The sequence below is a fragment of the Ammospiza nelsoni genome, chromosome 4, assembly GCF_027579445.1.
Source record: "Ammospiza nelsoni isolate bAmmNel1 chromosome 4, bAmmNel1.pri, whole genome shotgun sequence".
NCBI classification, from domain to species: domain Eukaryota; kingdom Metazoa; phylum Chordata; class Aves; order Passeriformes; family Passerellidae; genus Ammospiza; species Ammospiza nelsoni.
This window is the reverse complement of record NC_080636.1, coordinates 1,810,073-1,833,055: the sequence shown is the minus strand read 5'-3', so window position 1 is coordinate 1,833,055 and position 22,983 is coordinate 1,810,073. Positions and strand designations below refer to the sequence as shown.

The following is a 22,983-nucleotide window of genomic DNA, read 5'->3' as shown; positions in this document are numbered from 1 at the left end:
AACACCGTCACAGCTATCAGTTCATGTTGCTCAGGCAGATTTCTCTTGCTTCCAGGACCCCAGCTTTGGGTCTCAATCATCCATTTGTAGAATAAGGAGATCCCCACTACAATGGGAGTTATTGCCCCCCAGCAAACTTTTCCTCTTTGCAAATGTTGGCAGTGAACTTCTTTCCAGCCACAGTGGAGGAGATGGAGGACATCTACCTCTGTAAAGCATGACCTGACTCTGCCAAGAGTCTGAGGCTGGGAGCATAAGCCTGAACTTGTCCTTCTTGTGCTTTTTTTAATTGTTTGTTTTGTGTTCTGCTGTGGCAGGAGATCGATGACTGCCTCATCCAGGCGAAAGACCGGAGCTACGACGCCCTGGTGCACTTTGGCAAGCGGGGGCTGAACGTCGCGGCCACGGCAGCCGTCATGGCAGCCTCCAAGGTAAAGCTGCAGCTCAGGGCTCACATCAACATCCCAGCACTCACTCACACCTCCTCTGCCTCCACTGCCAGCAGCAGCCCCAGGGTGGAGGGGGAGAGATGGTGGGGGAAGGGGTTGTCTCAATATTTTGTGTAGTGAGCTGTAATTTTGTGTAGTGGCAGGAAAGAAGATGAAGTTCATGAAGGGTAAATGTTCTTCTGCAAGGCATTCGCATAACATGACTGGTGTGTAGTTCTCTGCAGGGATGTTGTGTAAGAGTCAATGGGAAGTGCCATTAGTTGCTTTTGGAGGATGAGTAGTTATAGGATGAGGGGTCTCATCTGAAGGGGTGTATCCTATATTCTCTTCCTGGCTTACAGCCAAACCCAGAAAACAGCTGTTATCTGTTGTTCCTTTTCTTGCATGAAAGCTGCAAGGACTTGATAACTGCATTTTGGGCTCCTGCCCTCTGGCCATGGGCTATCATGGCTTAGAGTCGATGTGCAGTGTGTGTTTTGGGGGGAATCAATGTGCACAGTGTGTTTTGGGGGTGAATCAATGTGCACAGAGTGTTTTGGGGGTGAGTTGATGTGCACAGTGTGTTTTGGGGGTGAGTCAATGTGCACAGTGTGTTTTGGGGGTGAGTCAAAGTTCACAGTGTGTTTTTGGGGTGAATCAATGTGCACAGTGTGTTTTGGGGGTGAATCAATGTGCACAGTGTGTTTTGGGGGTGAGTTGATGTGCACAGTGTGTTTTGGGGGTGAGTCAATGTGCACAGTGTGTTTTTGGGGTGAGTCAAAGTGCACAGTGTGTTTTGGGGGTGAGTTGATGTGCACAGTGTGTTTTGGGGGTGAGCTGATGTGCACAGTGTGTTTTGGGGGTGAGTCAATGTGCACAGTGTGTTTTGGGGGTGAGCTGATGTGCACTGTGTGTTTTGGGGGTGAGTTGATGTGCACAGTGTGTTTTGGGGGTGAGTCAAAGTGCACAGTGTGTTTTGGGGGTGAGTCAATGTGCACAGTGTGTTTTGGGGGTGAGTTGATGTGCACAGTGTGTTTTGGGGGTGAGCTGATGTGCACAGTGTGTTTTGGGGGTGAGTCAATGTGCACAGTGTGTTTTGGGGGTGAGCTGATGTGCACTGTGTGTTTTGGGGGTGAGCTGATGTGCACTGTGTGTTTTGGGGGTGAGCTGATGTGCAGTGTGTGTTTTGGGGATGAGTTGATGTGCACAGTGTGTTTTTGGGGTGAGTCAATGTGCACAGTGTGTTTTGGGGGTGACTCAAAGTGCACAGTGTGTTTTGGGGGTGAGCTGATGTGCACAGCGTGTTTTGGGGGTGAGTCAAAGTTCACAGTGTGTTTTTGGGGTGAATCAATGTGCACAGTGTGTTTTGGGGGTGAGACTTGCTTCCAGGCCTGTTCCAAAAGGATAGTTAGAAACCTATGGACAAGGAGGGTACTGGTAGTAAGAACAACATGGGAATGGGAGTTGAAGGAAATTATTTTCCTCTGCCAAATGCTTTTCCTATGACCTAAGGCACATCACTTTAGTATGTCTCGGCCTTACTTCCTGCAAAAATGCAAACTGCATCCTTGGGAGGCCAAATACATTAGAGCTTATAAAGCCTGTTGAAAGCAAGGTATTACAGAAGGGGAGAGCCCACAGGGTGTGCCATGCTCATGGGGTCACAAGGATACGCTAGACCCAAAAATTGTCTCCTTTTTGCCTGCGTAGCATTATGCAGACTAAATTCTCAGGTCTGTCTTCTCCTGGGCTGTTGTTCTTCAGTGGGGAGACTCTTCTAACCCAGGGACTGGGAGATAAACCAAATTTGGACTGAAACCTGGGATAAACATGGAGCTAGGACAGTGCTGTGTATCGTATGCCCAATGAAATGACATTTTTGTGATGCCTCCAGGACACTTAACACTTTTGCTGCTGCCATGTAAGCCTGAAGAGTCATAAATAGGCTCTAGGAATGCCAGTTCTGCAGCACTGCCTTTGCTCTGAGCCCCTTCCTGCAAGGTGCTGCAGGCTGGCTGTGCTAGAGCTGCTTTTAGGACACAGTGAGAAACTGTGTGTGAATCCCAAAGGAATTCTGGCTCCTGCCTAGGTAGCTCCTGAATATGAGAAGCTCAAGAGTAACCCAAACCCACAGTGCCAACCTGTTCCCCATCAGGGCTGCAACAGTGTCTGCATCAGCTGTTCCCTGGAATGAACAGCCAGCACCACGGATTTACTTCCCTCTGTTCCCCTTTCCTGCTGCTTTGCTTAAGACTCTCTCTGCCTCAAAATGTGGCTCCAGCGGCAATGGGGGAGAGAGGGAAGAGTCTCCACAGTACAAGGAACAGTCTCCTGCTGTTTTTCATGGTTGATGAGACTCCCCTTTCAGTGGTGGAAGAAAACAACTCCGACTCCTGTGGTATTATTGTATTGCACATCTGCCAACACAACTTGAGAGAAAACTGTTAAGATATTGCAACCTGTGAATGGACCAGAAGAGTCTTTCTTGCACACTACTTTGGGGAGGGGAAAAGGACTTGTTAATAAGATTGGGAGGTTATTTAATAGATTGTTTGATTTTTACAACAAAGCAAGGACTATTCAAGTATTTCCTTCAGCTCTGACATTTAAATTATTCTGAATGTATGAGGAAAAAATAGAATCCCTGGTTTCCTTCACTACTTTGGCTTGTTTCTGTGTGCCTAAGGGTGCAGCTCCAACAGAGAGTGTGAGCCAATCTGACAGCTCTCCTTCTGCAAAATGGGGGAGTGCTCCAGCTCCCAGGGTGCCCCAGCATTTTGGACCTCCTCAGGTTATCTCTAACCTGTCAGAAAGTTAATCCTGAAAGAAAAATAAAAGGGTTTGTTCTGTTGAGCCCACAAACTTATCTCGAGTGGCTGAGCACACTGAGGAAAGGGATTGAACTGCACTGTGAGAGCATGGCCAGAGGAAAGGAAAGCAAGATCATCCCTTCCTGGTCTTGGGAAGCAGAGAGAGTAGCTGTGCTGTCCATGGCAGTGCACCCCAGTCTGTTCCCAGTGTAATATCCAGGGGTGGCTAAAGCAGCTCCTGTCCCTTGTCCTTCTGAGAGGGAATGAGCTGCTGTTCTGGCAGGGAGAGCAGCCTGGTGACAATTCCAGCCTGGTGAGATACAGCCTGGTGAGAGATACAGCCTGGTGAGAGATACAGCCTGCTGTGAGAGATACAGCCTGGTGACAATTCCAGCCTGGTGAGATACAGCCTGCTGTGAAATACAGCCTGCTGTGAGAGATACAGCCTGGTGAGAGATACAGCCTGGTGAGAGATACAGCCTGGTGACAATTCCAGCCTGGTGAGATACAGCCTGCTGTGAGAGATACAGCCTGGTGAGAGATACAGCCTGCTGTGAGAGATACAGCCTGGTGAGAGATACAGCCTGGTGAGAGAGATACAGCCTGGTGAGAGATACAGCCTGGTGTGAGAGATGCAGCCTGGTGAGACATACAGCCTGCTGAGAGAGAGATACAGCCTGCTGAGAGATACAGCCTGGTGTGGGATACAGCCTGGTGTGAGATACAGCCTGCTGAGAGATACAGCCTGCTGTGAGAGAGATACAGCCTGGTGTGAGATACAGCCTGGTGTGAGATACAGCCTGCTGAGAGATACAGCCTGGTGTGGGATACAGCCTGCTGTGAGAGATACAGCCTGGTGAGAGATACAGCCTGGTGAGAGATACAGCCTGCTGTGGGTTCTACCTGGTTTGGGTTCTACCTGGTTTGGGTTCTACCTGGTTTGGGTTCCACCTGGTGTGGGTTCCAGCCTGCTGTGGGTTCCAGCCTGGTGTGCTGCAGTGCAGGCTGCTGAGCTGGGGCTCCTCAGGCACCCAGGATGTGACTGGGGGTGTGGATGTGTCTCTGTGTCCCTCCCTGCTGATGGGGAGGGAGTTGTTCCCCAGGGAGGAGTGCTACAGCAGGAGCTGTTTCTCTTGCCCTGGTTTTCAGCCACTGTCAGCTCTGTGTCAATGCCCTTCCTTGCTCACTTGAGAAGGTATGACTGAGCCAGATTATCCTGCCTGAGAGAAGTGTAAATGAGTAATTATCTGGAAAACACTTTGAGCTGACAGATGCCAGACCAGACTGCAGTGCTGTCCTTAGGGGGAAGTTTCCAGGGAAGGAGGAAAGAGAATACTATTTCTAGGGCTTTTCATGGATTTCCCAATGCCAAGATTTAAGGGTGTCCAGCTAGTCTGTGATAAGTGTTGAGTGTAGTGGGAAAGTGAGTTCATTTGGTTTCAGCCTTTAAAGGATTGTGTTACAAGTGGAACCTACAGAGATGATGATTTATTCAGTAGCACAGAGCTCCTGCAGCTTCCATGGAAAACATGGCTTTTACCAGCAAATGAATGTGAGGATTATTTACTGCTTCACTTGGATTAGTGGGTGAGGAAAAGATGTTTTTGTATGCAGAAATGGACCTTCAGGCTTTGCAAATCAACTTCACATGGTGGCAATACACAGTGAGCTGCTGGGCTGCAAAGGGGCTCTGTACAGATCTGTTTTCAGTAAATCAGCTGAAATCTAAAGGCTCCTGTACCTGAGAGAGAACATCTCTCATGCTGTGGCTAGCCCTGTCCTCTCCTTTCGGTCTGAGCTGTGATCCATCATGGTCTTTTGTCTTTCACGATAAGATCTTTGGGCAGGGCCCGTCTTTTAATTCTTTTCATCCATCGTATTTTTTTTATCCATTCCTTTTGTCCATCATATTTTTTAATCCATCCTGTCTATCCATCATCTTTTTTTCATGCAGCACAATGCATCTGCCTCTCTGATTTCCATTGGTGTGTGACAGGCTGCTGCTTGTATATTTACTGCAGGCTAAGATGCTGCAAGCTGTGCACAGCCACACCATCCTTCGCTCTGATCCTCTGTCCCTTTCCCTTTTTTATCTTAAATCCCTTTGGTTTCAGTTAGCCAACTGCAGGCTTGTCCTTTCCCCTCCTCCTGCTCCTGCCCCTGCTCTGTTCTGTGTTGAAGCCACAGTTGTGCTGATGCTGGCACAAGCCTGTGCCAGCTCATTTTACAGGCTGAGGAGCTGTCAGTGTCCCAAGCACCCCAGCTCTGCCCAGCTGGCTCACTTGGGTGTTTTCTCTCTCTCTGGAGAGTCTATTTTTGATGCTCACTAGGCAAGCACAATGTTGGATATCTGGTTTATTGCCCCTGCTAGGTGCTCAATGCAGATCTTTTCCCTGCCCCTACCAAGGAGCATAATCTCATTTGGGGCTCTGATCCTGTCCTCATCTCTTGGTGATTCTGTCACATGTGCTGACTTCAAGTGGGTCAGTCCTAAGTGGTTGGATTAAATGACCAGGCAGCAAATCCTGCTGCTCTTTGTGTGTTTTCAGTTAATTCCAGCTAATTCAGCCACTTCCATTCCCGAGGAGCCCTGACCACCACCACCACCTGTCCAGCTCACCTTGGTGGAGAGAAAACAAGCTTGCCTTTGGGTCACAGCACAGGGAGCAGCAGCAGCAGGGCTGTTACAGCCAGGCCTTGGCCAGGCAGTGCATCCATCAGGTGGGCCCTGGGCATGAGTGGGCTTTTCAGTCAGGATTCAGTGGGAGCAGCTGGGACACACATGGCTGCAGCAAGGAGAGGCTCCAGGGGCTGGGGAGCAGCACCAGCCTTCCCCAGCACACTTGTATGTACTCCCAGCCCTTATCCTTCACCTGTCACCCTGAGCCTGCCACCACCTGCTGCTTTGCCGTGTCCCCAGTCCCAGCTCCTCTATCCCTGCCCTGCCATTGCCTCCTGCCTTTCTACAACCCACACATCACCAGTTTTACACTCTCCCCCAGCTCCCTCACTCTCCCTTTCACACTCCTGATTTTCCCAGATCCTGTTTGGATGTATCCTTACTCCCCACCTTGAACAAACCAACTCTGCCAGGCAGACCCACATCTTTCCCCACCTGCTCCCAACCACTTAACCATCCCCAAGCTGCAGCCTCCACCCTGCTTTTCAAAGGAGATGTGGAGAAAACATGCCATGCCAGCAGATCAGTGTACTGCAGAGGTTTCTGACAATGCCTTTCCCCCTGCCCTGGTGTGGGTGAGGTGGCAGAGCAGCCCATGCTGTGCCCATTGCGTGCCCGTTCTTACACAGGGGCACAGCGTGGTGCAGGGCCTTGGCAGGAGCAGATAAATGAGGTGCAGGGAGCAGGCACACATGAGTGGTGTCAGTGACAAGCCCATTTGTGCCTAATAAGTGTGAGAAGCAGCCCAGGAGAGCCTGTGATGGGTGGGGAAGGTGGGGGTCCAGCAGCCACGGTGTGCATCGCTCAGAGGAGCAGCCATGCACACAGACAGGGGGCTCAGGGTGTGCATCCACCTGCTCAAATAATGCCCTGCAGTGCAGCCTCAGCAGCTCCCAAACCTCCTGTCTGGGCTGGCATTTCCATTCTGTTCATTTCTGTTTCCCCCCTGGGGCTCACCTTCCCCTGGAGGGTTATAGCTTCATTACCTCATGGCCCTCTAGCCCAATAAATTTATCAGCAGATTTTTCGGTGCATTTGTTGCTTTTTAAACCAGGACACTGGGAGGGAAATGCTGGTGATGATTTAGGCTTTATCCTCTTTAGACAAACAGCATCTTTTAAGTAATTTCTAGTATCCAGCTGGTGTAGCCAGTGCAATTGCCTGAAAAATCAATATTTAGATCCCTAATTTACTGTGTGATTTTAGACCTATTTGCTGTGGAAACTGGGAGGAAAATCCTTGTGTGGGAAGAGACATGCTGCCTTTTGTGACAGAACAGTGGAGAGGTGCACTTTTATTTGAACTGGGAGAGGGAGGCAGGGGTGGGGAACATCCTTTCCCTTGAGATGCTTGATAAAGCCTCTCTGTAATGATTAGATGCCAGTGCTCAGAGGGAGAGTGCTCCTTGGCTGAGCAAACACTTGGGAGCACAGTTCTGACCCATCTGTGACGGCCACATCATCTGTGTGCCCTCATCAGTGCCATGGCCTGGAGCTGCACAGGTCAGCAGAGATTCAGAGTTCACACTCTGAGAAGCCTTGGGGACACGTTGCTGTTATCTCAGAGGGGCTGAGCTTGCTGCTTTTGAAAGTGGCTTTTTTTAAAGGATCTCCATTTGGGATCCAAAATCAAAGATCTTGGAGCTATTTTACACCAATATAGAGGAATAACAAATGGATTTCTTAAAATATATGGTAGGCACTGATTACAGTATTTTGTGAAGCGTTCTTGTCATGTGTGATGCATCTTTTATTCAGAAGTCCTTAAGAATCTGTTTTTCACAAATCTATAGGATTCCAATGCTGTTTGAGTTACAATCCAGGTAACTCTTTCCAGTTTCCCTTTCATGGCTGCTTGGTTGGTGTCTCCAACAAGCAAACAACACTCACTGAATGCACAGGACAGCAGAACCAAAATATAAATTTATACAAAGAGACTAGTGTGGGAGAAACAATAACAAAGAGTTCCCTGGAGAGGAAATGAACTGCACAAACAAAAAGGGTGGATGAAATTACATTTCCACCATCAACACTAACGTCAGCTGGTTTCCCTTTGAGTCTCTATTACTGTCTGACATTTCCAAACAGGTAGCTCTTCCAGACTAGGCATGGCACGCAGGCCCTGGCCATAAATAAGGATATTGCTTGTAGGATGTTTGTGTTCAAATGGTGGCAGATGCAATTTTCTCCTTTACTCATCAGCCCATAAAGCTGCTGGTTCTGCTCAGGGCCTGCCTGCAGGCAGACATGAGGAAGCTTCTGTGTGCAAACCCCTGCTCAGGGAGCAACTCCCCACTGTCACCCTGCTGCTCAGGAGAACTGTCAGTCACTAAAATGACTGCCACGTGTCCCTCTCATAATCCTGTGCCTAAATTAGTCATTAGGCCTGACACTGGGGATTTCTCCAGTGGGAAGCATCAATCAAGTGCAGGGAGTGGAGTAGCAGCCCATTGTGTTTATAATTTGCTTTAGGAGTGGAGTAGCAGCCCATTGTGTTTATAATTTGCTTTACTCTTTAAAAACACATGTTAGGTGACACCTTGTCGGCTGGGGTTATGGAGTGGTCTCTCCATCTCTCTGGGGAAGCTGAGGAAGGGAGGATCTGTGTTCAGGTCCTGTCCACAGGTGGGTGTCCCTGCTTTTTATGTGTGTGTGAGTCCCTGCACATGGTGCCCAGTGTCATGCTCATGTCTCACCTCGATTACTTGTGCTTCAAATAGATCTTATTCTCAAAGCCTTGATGTGCGTTGCCACAATGGCTCTCTTTTTTCCCTTTGCTAGGTCTCTCAGCTACTCCATTTACACTTGTATTGGGACCAGAAAAAAGGGCAGGTAATCTGCTGAGTGCTTTTACTAACCCCTAACTAATGTCTGCTCCCTGTTAGACTAGTTGTTAGACTAGTTGTTAGACTAGTTTGGACTGGTTTCAGCTGGGATTGCTGTGAGGCCAAGTGCTGTCTGCTCTGCTTGCAGTGGGTAGATGCTGCGTGCTGAGCTTTAAAAGCCTGTCCTTGATCTCATCAGCAAATTGCCTTGCAAGTGCTCTGCTGGCAGTGGAGGAGGTTCCAGCTCCAGGCAGGAGCTCTTCCATGGAGCGCTGGTTTAACTGGGCTGCTGGCTGTGTGTGTGTGCTGTGCTCCCACTAATGGACGGAGGGAGCCTCTCTCCCTGAGCTGGGTCCCTGTGGGCAAGGTTGGGGTTCCAGTGGAGCTTTTGGAGGATCTCTGGCAGGTGTGGTTGGGGCAGTGCTGCTGACACCGCAGCCCCAGCTGGGGAATGTGCTCTGCACCTTGTAGTGGACAGGATGGAGGCTGCAAGGTGCATGCAGACATCTGTGGGGGAGAACTGCTAACCACAGTCACAGCAAAAGGAGAGGAGAACATTAACAGATTGAGGATTGTGCTGGCAGTGTGCTGAGCGTGACTTAGTGCTCCCTTGCTTCCCCATTTACTGCTGATCCTAAGAGACAAAAGGCCAGGAGGTGCCATCCTGCATTAACACTGAGCGCATTAAAAGCTTCTCTTTTGTGACTTGGCAGTTTTGGGTTCCTGATTTGTCATGCTGTGTCATAGTTTCCACAGCTGCAAAATGGAATTTGTAGGTATTAGAGGTGTTTTGAAGCCTAAATAATGTTTACAGAATTCTTTCATATTTTCAGACTGAAGGAATAATGATAAAATCTAGACACTGCTATTTGTTTGTATTTAGATCATATTCAATGGGACTGTTATATAAATCACAGATTTTTAAATTATGTGCTTATTGTTATGTACTTTAGCTTTAGCTACGTACATACATGAATTATTTATAATGAATAATTCCATTGAATGTAAACCCAGTTTTTCCCAGACTCCTAAATGCATTTTCCTCTAAAAACTTCAAATGGGAATGCAGAGACTGATAATAAAATGGCAAAGAAAATTTAAGACAGTTCCAGCTCATTCTGATGGAGTGCCTTTTACAGTGCTTGTCACAATGCAGATGTCAGCTTTTGGAAAGTATTTCTGATCCTTCCAGGCAAATACTGGTTGCATCAGTGTTTGTGCTCTGGGCCCAGAGAGGCTGATGTTTGTTTTTGGAGATGATGATGGTGATGTCTGCAACATGAAGAGGAAGGCAGTGTGCAGGTTGCTGGCTCTGGATGCTCAGTGTTTTAATACTGCTTTGTCATAATCTTTAAAGCAAAAAGGAGAGAATGTGCTAGATGTGGGTGAGATAATAATGTCTATACTACTGTTGTTTTGACTAAATTTAATTTAATGCTTAAATTAGTTTTAGATTAATTACTTTGCCGTGTGGATGGGAGCTTTAATTTCACTTAGAGTCACAAATGAGCTTGTCTTGGTGGCCAGTGTCCTCAGACTGTTGGTGCAGTCATGAATCTAAATAAGGTTGATATCAGGTGATAGCAGTGACTGGGCAGGGAAATTACCATGGCCTTTTAGTATTTGTCTTTTATCCTATTCAGTAGCACTGAGCCCTGGCTCAGAGAACTTGTGGGGGTGGTAGATCCTGGGGAAGGGAAGCCTGAAGAGCTCCACTTTCAGTGTGTGCTGTACCTTCACCTATGGGCAGGGTCAGATGAATGTGGGGACAGATGCACTGCAGTGATCAGGGAACAGAGGGACACCCCTGTTCCCTCCTGTGGCCCCCAAAACCTCACTGTCTGTAAAATGAGAATTGCCATGCCCACAGGGGTGGTCCATGGCTGAAGAGAAGCTGGATGAGTTCAGTGCAGGCAGGGAGTCCTGTGCCCAGGGAAGTTAGGGCTCATTTTTCCAGCACCGTTTCATCTTGTGTCCTCTAAAGTCCCAAAAACACAGGTCCCACCCTGCCAGCACCATCATCGTGGCAATTGTTGGTGCTCAGTGAGGAGGAGAGAGAGGTGGTGCCATCCTTAGTCCCTCCCAAGCACAATTATCAGGGGGCTTTGTAGTAACACGGAGCTGTTTCTCTGCTGACAGAAATGGTGTTACTACAGCTCCTGTCATGGTGTTACTGCTGTCACACTCTCTAGGGTAAAACTAGCCCAGATCTGTGGGGATGTGCTGCACAGGCAGAGCTTCAGGAGCTGGATCCTCTCTCCTTGCTGAAATTCCTGGGATATCTCCCATGTCTGTAGCAGTTGGAAGAGCATCTGCATGATCATGGCCACAACAGTAAACAGAAATCCCCCAAACAGCTGCTCTTCATCTTCCACATGATTGTTTTAACAAAACACAGCCCAAAACATGTGCTGTGCTAAATTTATTTTGTCGAGAAATAGAGCTATTAACTTGTTATTTTCTTTTGTTAATAAAAGATAAATATTTTTGTGGAACAATAAACATTAAGTCTGGATAAGGTCTTTATTTCTAAAACATAGCTCTGCAAACCCTCCCCATGCTGGCTTTTCAAATGTTTGTGATTTCTTATACACCAGCTGCTTATGTGACAGGGAAATAAAAGTTGGTAAACAATATTTTCCATTTCACTCTGAAACCATCCCCATTCTGTGGTAATTTTTGTCACATTTGTATTTTGGGGTCAAGTAAAATTGTGGTAATTGGGAAAGAACTGTGAGTGTTACACTGTATTCTAGGAGCAAGTAAATAAGATCTATCCCTACAAAGGGCAAAGAAAGGAAATGGAACTCTGCAGGTTTTCACAGGTGTTCAGTGCCTTCACTCAGCCCAGGCCTTTGCTGTTCTTGCCATTCTGACATTTAGAAAAATTGCTTCATAGAATGGTAGGAACAGTAACAGTAATATTTGCTATTACCTGTTTTATAAACCATCTTTATTTTTGCTGTTAGAAACTCAGGTTAAATTAAATTAAAAAATTAAGCAAAGGCAATTTTAGTTCTTTTTTTTCCTGGAGAAAGCCAAAGTTGTTTAGTTCAGCTGCTTCAGTCTGTGCTCAAGGCTCTGTATTCCACACTGATGTAACAGACCCATAGGTGACAGGCACATCTCAGGTCCCTGTTCCAAAGCTCTCCTGGGCCCTTTGATCATTCCATGCTGCTCTATCACAAGGTGCACTGCAAGAATATTAACACATCTCCATTTTCAATGTATTTGTGCCATCTGCCCTGCCAGCTTGGTCTCACACATGAATCTCATCTCTAACCTGCCTCATGTCCACACACATGAGTTGCTGGCTGGAATGGGATGGAATTTGGGTTAGCTGGCTGAGCAGAGCAGCTGGGGGAGCTGAACAGCCTGAGCCCTGCTGACACTTGAGCTGGGTGTGAGGGAGGAGCACAGCACTCAAATTGCAGCTCATCAGTTGCTAACCCTCTGGCTTTGCTGTCATTCTGCAACAGCAAAACGTTATTTAATGGTCAGCTTGCTCTCACTGGAGATCTGCCTGCTGTAATCAGGCTGCAGGGTAGGATATCTTGTGTTGGCTCTGAATCAGTCACTGAGAATTTGGTGTCTGTGCAGGGATTCAGTGAAGGTTCCAAAACCCATCCAGAGCTGCCCTGAGCTCTGGGCAGCTGAGATCTCACCCAGCTGAGCAGCCATGCAAGGCAACTCCAGTCACCAGCCCAGAAACGTTGGCAGAGTAAATGTAGCTTAAAAGAAAGAGGATTAACTGGAGATGCCTCTTGGAGTGAGAACATACCCCAAGAGTGGCTCAGCCACTGGCAGGAATAGCCAAAATTCAGGCACCAACTCTTGTGCCAGGCTGGAGAATGTGAGGGCAGAGGTGAGAGTTTAGCAAAATATAAGTTCTAAGGACTCCACTGCCATGCCTATAAAATCAGCAATATAACATGTCTTGGTATTTAAGCAAAGAAACCCCATCAGTTTAATTTAAAATACTTTCAAAAGTAGAATAGGCTGGTGGGAAAGAGCAAAGTAAAGTCTGCTGCTTCTCTGTGACAATCTGCAGGAAAGCTAAATGTGGAGTTGAGAAGGAGGTTTGAACTCATTTTTCTTGTACAAAAAGCTTCAGGCTGAAAGGTTGGAGATTACTGCTCTGTCACTTTTCTTGGATGTAAAAGTGCAGACTGTCACAGTGACTGCAGGTATCAGCACCTGATGCCCTCTCTACCTACATGCCCTAAAAGTGAGGTGCAGAGGAATTTGTATGAGGTAGAGGCACTGATTTTCCTCTACTGTGCATGCAGAATTTCTGAAGTGGTGTTGATAAATCAGCAGGTAAATTATTGCCTTGCCTTCCCAGTGGGTCAATGCTCAGGGGACAGGCAGCGTTGCCCAAGAGCTTTAGCAGGAATGTGCCCAGTCCTGCTTTGATCGTGGATGGTCAGGATGAGTCCTGAGCCTTTCTCTGTGCCACAGCAGCTCCAGGGTGAGCTCCCCATGGCCTTGCCTGCACCCAGGGCAGGATGGCAGAGCTGCAGCCCAGAGGGAGCAGTGCTGGGTCCTGTCCTGGCCAGGGGTCAGGCTGTGCTGCTTGGACAAACACAAGTCTAGGTTAAAGTGGTGGGTCAATTGATGCAGGCTGCCTTATCTTTTTGTTAAACAGGACAGTATTTACTGTCTCTTATTTGCCTTCTTTCTGATTTCATCTCAGTCAATCAGTTGAATTTTTCCTAATTTACAGTTGCAGAAAGAATGTTGGAATCAGGCTCTCTGTGTTTACTTCAGTACTTTTCAAGACTATGTGCCATGAAGTATATTTCAGATCCTCCCCCCTCAATAAAATATTAAAACATAAATGTAATTTTTATCAGTTATACAATTTATACTCTGAATGTCATTTAATGTAGCTCAAAAATTCTATGATTCTGTATGGATTGAATTTTCTGGTGTTCCTTCTTTATGGCTGTAGTATAAGGGTTACAGAATACTTACAGTCAACCTTTTCATGTAATGCAGTTTTAATGGAAAGTGTCACTTAACCAACCCATCCTTTACAGTTACATTCCTTTCACCAGGGAATATATTTGTTGTCAGATTGAGAATTAATGTAAAAAGAAAGGAAAATACTTCATTTCTTCATTAAGCTGCATGAAAAAAGCACTGTTATTTTTCTTGGAATTTAACAATATCTTTTTATTAGCTTAAAATTTCAAACTGTCAGTGTTCTGGAAATGTTGTGTATTGCTGAAAGTGGCTGGGTAAATATCATCATAGATGGTTAACTTTAAAAGGGAGATATTTTGATGCAGGCCATTTAATTGTGATTCTGAAGCCAAGAATCTGTTTGACTCATTCCTAGTGAAGGAAAGTACCTACTGGAAATATAAAGCAACACCCTGCTCCTTTACACATGGCTGTCACTGTCACATTTTCTGAAAAATCCCTTTGCCAGGATTTCTTCTCCTGGGAAGCTGAGAAGCCTCAGAGAAAAATCAAAACAATAATTATCTGTTTGCTTCTCCTGTTTTGTTCCTTTGGAATGTGTTTGGACATTGTTTACCAACTGGTCATTGTTTGCTTGGTTTCATGTTAATTGTTTTAACTTAATGGCCAGTCACGGTTAGGCTGTGTCAGGACTCTGGAAGGAGTCACAAGTTTTCATTATCATTCTTGTTAAGACTTCTGTGTCTGTATCCTTTCTCTATTCTTTAGTATAGTCTTAGTATAGCACTCTATAATAAGATATGATATGATATGATATGATATGATATGATATGATATGATATGGTACGGTATGGTATAATATGATACGATATGATATGATATAATATAATATGATATAATATAATATAATATAATATAATATAATATAATATAATGTAATGTAATGTAATATAATGTAATATAATATAATATAATGTAATGTAATATATCAGCCTTCTAAGAACATGGAGTCAGATTCACTGATCTCTCCCCTGCAAATTGAACACATGACCAAGACTGCTCTGTGCTCCCATCACTGCAATGAAGAATCAGAGATGTTTGCCACAGAACCACTCCAAAAGGAAGAGCCAAGAGAGGGAATGATGCTTTCAGCAACACATTTTTGTCATCTCTAGGTCATTGCACCACACAAATTTTTCCCTTCCTATTGTCCCGATGGATTTCAATGAGCAAGAGCGAAAAAGCCTCAGAATGTTGGATCTGACTTTGTGTTACTGACCTGCCTGTTTCCCCAGGGACAGGGAGCCCTGTCGGAGAGGCTGCGGAGCTTCAGCATGCAGGACCTGTCGAGCATCCGCGGGGACAGCGGCAGCTCCGTCCCTGCCTCGGTCGCCGTGCGGACAGGCAGCAAGCAGAGCCACCCCAAAGCAGCCAGGAGTGCATCAGAAGGCACTGGCAGCTCAGGTGAGTGCCAGGGTTATTTTCAGTGCTGTGCTGGCTGGAATATCACACTGCTCAGGGAAGCCATGCCCTCGGCAGGGACGGAGGGAAGCGGACACTGCAGGCAGCACATACCAGAGTTCCCAGGACACAGACATGCTCGTGGCTCTCTTGGCACTCAGGGGGGAAAAAACAGGATCATCATTTGATGGTTACTATTCCTGGCTGGTGCTGAGGATGAGACTTGAGTGTGCAGAGAAGCCAGACTCAGTCTTTGCAACCTGAGCTGGAAGGTTGGGCTGGGGGCTGCTGAAAAAACCGTGTCTGGTTTGTTTTCTAATTCTGGAAGGGCAAAGGGAAGAAATACCATGCTGTAAATAAGATCCATTCCTGAGGATTCAGTTAAAAAACTTATTTTAAGGACAATAGTTTGTTTTCTAATTCTGAAAGAACAAAGGGAAGAAATATGCTGTAAATTAGATCCATTCCTGAGGATTCGGTTAAAAAAATGTATTGTAAGCTTGGTTGAAGAAATCTTTTTGAGTCCAAATCCAAACCATTTAATTGGAGGTAGCTTTGCAGATTAGATCTCAAAAAGTGAGACATGGAGGGTTATCCCAGGGAGGTGGCTGCAGATGGTTCCTGGGGTTCCCACACAGCACCAAGGATCACTCAGCTCCAGGGCTGTGATGAGAGGCCATGCAAAGTTGCAGGTGTGTTGCACTTGGTAGTTGTGAAACATTTGCTGGCAAGTCAGAAATTCAGCAGTTCCAGCTTGTGTGTGCTGAGGTCTGTGCAAACACTTGCACTGTTTCAAGCCTGGGTAGTTGCTACCCCTTGTAATTTCCTTTAGTTTTGGAATGGTATTAGAAATGTCTTGTCTGATCCTTCCTAAAGAGCATCCTTCAAGCCTCTTACAAATTCTGTGAATCAGACTTCTCCTTTTTTTTTTAAATATTATCTGTTGAATTACATTTTCTTTATGGGTAAACTGAAATGTTGGTGTACAGTGGTTTTGTTCTCATCTTTCTATAAGGCCTTGTGTACGCTTCTCTTGACATAATCAGTCTGAAAATAAAGTGTTCACACACAGAATATAAAAGTCTTTAAAAAGTCACATATGTAGACAAAAATAAATAATGACACAAATAAACCATAATTTACTTATCTTAGTTCCACCTTGAGTAGAGCAGCCTTTGTAGTTTTACTCTTGAGACAGTGAAGTCAGCTCACCTGGCCACAAACCCCTGTCTCGAGACACAAGAGATTTTTATTTTGGTCTGGTTTTGTGTCCATAGTGCACAAGGATCTCTCAGAATGAATCTCTGAAAAATTGTTCATAAATGGTTTGAACTCAGACTAAGTGTTATCACAAATTTTGGATTCAAGTAATTTGGTATTTTGAGTTTAATTTTTTTTTTTTTTTAAATGGAAACTGCACAAATTTGCAAAATCTTCCAAGACCTCTATTTGTCCCATCTCATTGAGGTGCCTCATTCTCCACCTGCAGGGAATACAAACAGACTCCCCTTGCAGGTGGTGGGAGACTCCAGCTGCGAGCTTTGCTCTCACTTTTGATCACAGGAAGGGAAAGATCCAGTTCTGGAGGGGAGAACTGATCAGAGCCAGCTGTCCTGTGTGTGTGTGTGAGGCTGTGATGTGCCAACCACACTGTGCCATCCTCAGGGCCATGTTCTGCTGAGATGACACTGCTCTGGGCAGTTCCATCACCCCACCTTTCATATTTATTTAATTGGAGAGCTGGACATCAGCAAGGGGCAGACAGAATTTGCCTCTGCCCATTATTGTGCTATATACACATGAAATGCGTGCATGTGTGAGAATGGGCATGGGCAGCCACTGCAGAGCAGCAGGCACACAGCCCTGTCTCCTGTCTCAAAGCCCTCGGGTGGCATCAATGTCCCTGTCAGGTGTCCCCAGTGCCTCACAGAAACATTGAACTCCTCTGGTTTTTTACCTGCTTTAGAAATAGCGGGGCATAGTCAATGTGACATCAGATGGAGTCATTAAAAATGACCCAGACTATGTTTGGCATGAGGGTGTTCATTTTAAATAGGCAATTTTTCTTGTGAATTACAGAACCTGCATTGTACTTCTATTTTCATCAGCAGTCTGTCACCCAAAGAAGACTTTAAGAAGATATTTTTGTTTTGATTTTTTTCTGCTTTTTGGAGGTATTCCCCTCTCTTTTTTCCTTCCATCCTAGTCCCACTGCAAATCCACAAACTATATTAGCAACATTAAGAAAAGAACCAACAAAAAAGGAAACAGCTTACCCTTTCCTTCTGTAAATGCTTCATTTCTGGTGTTCTAAGAGAAGCCTTAAAATAGGAAGATAATGATTCCCAAAACAAAACCTAAAGTTTTATATAATTCAAAGGAGGTTTATGTTGATTGTCCTTGACTGCTGCCAGCTAGAATTGTGCCTGCTCCTTGATCTCTTTGTGACCACACTAATTAAGGGGATTAGCTGAGGGCTGGACTTTAGGGTTATGCTCACAGTGAAAACACAGAGCCAGGTTCTCACCCGGTGTGGTTTCTCTGACTGACAACACAGCAGAGCTCAGTTTCTGAGGGGTAACAGCCTTGCTGTTATAGAGTTTTAGATTAGGCACTCAGGAAAGAAACACACACCCAAAGCACCATCCCTTTTTGATGAGAGCTCTGAAACTCGCATGGTTACAATTAAGGTGTAGCTGGAACAATGATGTCTGAAGATAAAAATGCATGTTAACTCAATTAGCCAATGAAAGCTAAAGCCCTGCCATCACACAGGGCCTGGCATGGGGTGCTGAGGGCTCTCAGGGATGAGCTCAGGGTGTTTGTGTGGCTCCCATGCCCTGAGCTGGGACACACAGCCAGACCTGGGCTGGAGCTTGGTGCTGCTGCTGCCAACCCTCCTGTGTCACTGTGGTGTTTAAGAGCAGATGTGACATCTGAAATAAAGGGTTTCGGAAAGACAAGGGCACAGGGGAGAGGTCTGTTGTCTTTCCTGCGCAGAAGGGAATGCTAAAATTCAGTTTTGTTGTTATTAAACCCCCCAGCCCCCTGTGAGCACCAGCAGTGGTTCAGGTTCTGGTTTCACAACCCTTGGCCATGATTCGAAGCCCACTGAAGCACGAGAAAAGGCTCTCCTGACACCAGTGGGCTCTGGCTGTGGCCAAAAGCTGGCTGCAGGACCAGGCTGCCCAAACTCACTCAGCCTGTTTTGTTTCCACTGTTGTTATTTTTGTAATTGAATGGTGCTGCTTAGATGGATTTGTGATTCTTTGAATCCCCTCTTGACACAAAGTGCTGTGTGAAGAGTTTGCCATTTTGTAACAGCCTCATGCAGATACAGCAAAGGATTTTTTTTTTTTTTTTGCCTGCTGAGGAGCTTCTTAGGAGGCCAAGAAATAGAATAAGCAAGAGCTGCCTTGAGACAGCTTTACCTTTTTCTGCCTTTGCTGCCTTTCAGTCAATTGTGCAGCTGTGCTGTGAGCATGGTCCTTCTGCAGGAGTGGGACAGCTCTGCACACAGTGGGCTCATCCCAAACAGACCCTGCTCCTCCTCCTCACACCCAGATGGCACGGGGAGGCCATCTGCTTTTGCCATGATTTGATTTGGGCTGCTGGCCCACAAACAGCTCCAGGGAAACGTGCCCACCTTCCTTAGATGGGCACCAGGGGCACACAGCGAGCCCCTTCTTCCACACAGCAGGCCCACCACCTCTGCATCTGATGTTTCACTTCCCTCTTGGTTCAGCATTTCTCAGTTTATTGTCCTGGCACCCAGATGATGCACTGTGACATTTGACTCAGTGCCTGCTCCAACCTGTGCCCTTTCACAGGCAGAGCTGCCTCTTTCCTTTGGCCACTGTAAATGTCATGTGGCTGTGCATTGTTGTGGAAAACTGTACATTCCAGAACAATGTTTCCAAATATTTTTCAAGGGAATCCTGTTGTTCTGGCAAATGTCCAGTAACAATCCACATACAGACCTGTCTTTATTAACAGGAGCTTTTGCACTTGTTAACCTTATAGCATTACCTTAATTTGTGTGGCATCAGAGGACAGTCAGTGTGCAGAGCTGATGCTGCCTGGGGCAGAGGATCACAAACACTCTCTGTATTGCCCAAACCCAGAGTTCTTTCTGCTTAAGCTTGTCCCAGGCTAAGATCATTCTTATCTGGAATGATTTCAAAGCAGGAATGGACAGTGTGCTTTCTGATACTCTCCATTCCTCAGAGCAGGTGAGAATCAATGCTGGTTGTGCTGAAGGACCAAAAGCTTTGCAGTACAGAGCAAAGGTGGGGGAACATCAGCAGTCAGGATGTGTTTGGGTGTTCAGTGCCCATCAACCAGAAAGATGTATGAGAACAACCCAGATATATGTTGTCTGAACTCCCAGAGAATAAACTGGCATAAAACTGTGATCAGCTTCCTTCTGTGTGAGATCAGAGGCTGAGCCTCAGCAGATTTCTTGAGGAAGGCCATAGTTTCACAGCAGCATCCAGCCAATGTGAGGCAGCACTCCCACTAAAAGCTGTAACCCAGCTGCTTGACTCTGGCCCATCTCTTTTCCTTTGGATACATTTAAATCCTATTTTTACAGGCTGACCCCATCAAGGAATTGCTTCAAGTGAAATGCTATCCCTTGCTTCCAGGTTGCTCTTGGCCTGGGTGAGATCCTCAAGCCAGTGGAGAGCAGCAGCACAGACAGCAGCAATGGGATGAGGAGGTGGAGGCAGAGTGCAAGGGACACTGAGACATCTGCTCTCAGTGGTGCTGCTTTGAAATGTCTGTGAAACTATAGAAGAACTTCCAGTGTCTCCAGTGCAGGATAATCCTAACTGAAAAAATCACACAGAGCTCAAACCCTTTTCTTCTTTATTGTGGAGTCATTGATGCCACTGTGAGCATTAAATTAAAAGGCTCAAACTGGAAATATAGACTGTTTCCTGGAACACAAACTGTGCTCAAGATGAAGCTGTAACCTCCACACATGTTCATGAACAGTTGTGAATCACCTGCCTTCACTGAGTGGTGCACTGCAATCCCCTTGGCTGCTTTCATTCTTATGGCAATTCCATCAGGATATTAATTCCTGTAGGACTCTTCTGGTTTAGGAAGTTCAGGGATGTGTTGGGTGGATTTCTTTAGAGGCTGTGTGAGTGGTTGCAACAGCCTTCTTGTAGATTCTAGAATTCTTGTAGAAGTCTACAGTCTACAAGATTTCTAGAAGTCTACAAGAAGGCTGTTGCAACCACTCACACATCCTCTAAAGAAATCCACCCAACACATCCCTGAACTTCCTAAACTCTAAATCTGCTGGAAGAATCCAGGCACACAGCCTTACAAATCCCAGGGTTGCACCCTGTGTTTGTTACCATACAGCCTTGTGCACTGGGTTGTGCATCCATGCTCCCATGGCTTGTCCACACTCCCAGGTCCCTCCAGACAGGAGTTACCTCTGTTGAGTGATCTGAGAGCAGCACCAGGGAGCTGAACCTAACCCCATCCTTAGCACCCACATGGACACAGCCCGGGGTGAGGCACATTCCTGAGTCTGTGCTCCATGCTGTCACCTCCCTGTGCACACCAGGGCCTTGAGGTGCCCTTCAGAGTGGTGCCAGGTGTTCTCTAAGAGTGAGAGGCTTCACGACGAGTCCCTAACTCCCAGCTCCTCTTGCAGTGTGCACGTGCTGCTCGGTGTGCCGGCTCCTCCGAGGTGAGTGCTGGATCTCCTGGTGTCCATCCATGCATCCCTGTGGGGCATGGCTGCTTCCCCAGCCTGGCTTGCTCCTGATGCTCTTGTTTCCTAACGCCAGGGGGGCAAAGCCAGGCTGTGAGTGGCTTTGGGAGCTCTGTGTGTGTGTGCTCGTGGCAAGAGTCTCAGTGCTTCTCACCGTACTGACCTGTGCTACCACGGATGGGGATTGTTCCTCTGCAGAAAAACTTCATTCCTTTCTCTTCTAGAGGATGGGCCACGTCCTTGCTGGGCAGTGTCACTCCTCTGCCCCCAGTGCTGGTGTAAATCCACTGGGAATGCAGCAAGAGCGAAACCTCCCCAGCCCCAGCCCTGTTTTGCTGTGTTCCCTAAGGATTGGCACATGTTTCTCCGTTGCTGGAGAGAACATTTGTGTTTGGGGTGAGCAGGGTATGTAGCAAATCCCAGCAGCAGACCCTGGTAAGGCTTGAACTGGCTGTCCCTGATTCAGTCTCTGGCAGAAGCACTTTTGAAAAATGTCCCCAGTGTCCCCAGCATTTATTGTGTTTACAAATGTGGAGAGCAGTGAATGGTTTAGCTGCTGGTGGTCTTTTCAGTGCTGTGCCACTTAGCTGGGTTGCTAAGAGCCCAGACATGTCACTTCTGCATTTTTTCCCCAGTGGCAGATGAAAGGAGTGGGAGAACTCCAGTTTGGGCGTGCCAGAGGATGGGACTGCCAAGCAGCTTGTCTGGGGAGAAAAAAAGAAATGCAGACTGGCAGTGTCTCATGTTGGTGGAAGCAAAAAAACCTTTGTAGCTCCTTTTCTTCTCATCTCATGTGCTTTTTGTGTATTTTGCCCACTAATCAGCCTGGAGACTGCAGCAGAAGGACTAAAGGATCACAGTGCTGCAGCCTGTGCCTTCCCAGAGCCCTGTGCAGTGCTGGGGCTTGGAGCCTGATGGTTCCAGCCTGGCACAGCCTCCTTGCACCCTGCCTGGGTGGCAAACCCTCCCTCATATTTGATTTGTCACCCCTCCTTTTCTGGGTATGTGCCATTGTGCAGGACAAGGAAAGATGTTTAAGGTGGTATCTGTTGAAACAACACTTGTGTTCACAGGGCATTTTATTAGAACTCTTCTAATTTTAGCCTAAACCTATTTTATGGATTTGACTTCAAAGTGTTATTTATAAAAAGAGTCACTGAATCCTTATGGGCTTAAAAGTCATGAGGTAATCTTAGGAAAGTCTTTTAATGATGCTAAAGCAGCAATCAGTCCAATGTGTTTATGAATTGGACCCAAAGTAATTTGGATCTTGTTGAAATTGCATCCCCTGTCTTTCACACTGGCTTGTTTTACTATTCCTGCCCCCTCTCCAGCATAATCCAGTCCCTCAGACCATGTCAATAGGGATGTGCCAAGGCTCTGTGTCACAGAGGGTTCATTCTGTCTCCACAGGCTGCCCTTTCTCTGTCTCCAAGGCAATAGATGCATTAATGCACTCTCAGACAGTGGCCTGCCATTAAAATGCTCCTTTGTGAGTGCATCTTTGGTAGCTTTGGAGAGCTGACTACGTCATGTGAACATTTTTCAGTGCCACAAAAAGCTGGGGGAGGAAAGAATCTAATTTTGTTTAGCTAGGGCTAAGTTGCCTTGAGCTATTGGCACTCATCTTCTCTTGGTGCAAACTTTAGTGCAGCCAATTTCAGAGTCCCATCATTAACAGCTCTCATTTCCAAAGAGTTTATCATCTAAATGGGCAGATAGTCAAGTCTTTCCTCAAGCAGGGATATTAAAAGCTGCTTTAGAGCCTTGGTGCAGTCTTTTTCACCAGGAGCAGTTGCATTAATGCTCTTGCAGGTGAAACCCTATTATTGTAAATAGGTAAAACTCTATTATTTCACTCTTGTGGTGAAACCTGTAGGTAAAACTCTATTATTTCACTCTCTGTCTCACAGAAACCTCCTCAGCTCTTAGGAGAGCACAGGCTGGTGGAGCAAAAGTCCAGGCATTCTGCTCCCTAGATGATACCCAGGAGGATGACTCCTTGCAGGCGCCATGGGGTGTGCCTTTCTGCAGAGCCTGAGGCACAGCCTGAGCCCCTGGGCTGGAGCTGTCCCTGTCAGTGATGCTGGGCTGGCTGCTGGTGGCTTCCTCTGCTC

General features: G+C 46.5%; 1 protein-coding gene across 1 annotated transcript in view; it reads left to right on the top strand.

Moving 5' to 3' along the window:
* REEP1 (receptor accessory protein 1) overlaps positions 1-22,983 on the top strand; it is a 66,045-nt gene that overhangs the window by 32,435 nt on the left and 10,627 nt on the right. Inside the window, exons 5-9 of the mRNA XM_059470642.1 lie at positions 318-431; positions 8,450-8,542; positions 8,699-8,749; positions 14,967-15,135; positions 20,807-20,842. Coding sequence (XP_059326625.1) covers positions 318-431; positions 8,450-8,542; positions 8,699-8,749; positions 14,967-15,135; positions 20,807-20,842 — 463 coding nt within the window. The remainder of the gene's footprint in view (positions 1-317; positions 432-8,449; positions 8,543-8,698; positions 8,750-14,966; positions 15,136-20,806; positions 20,843-22,983) is intronic.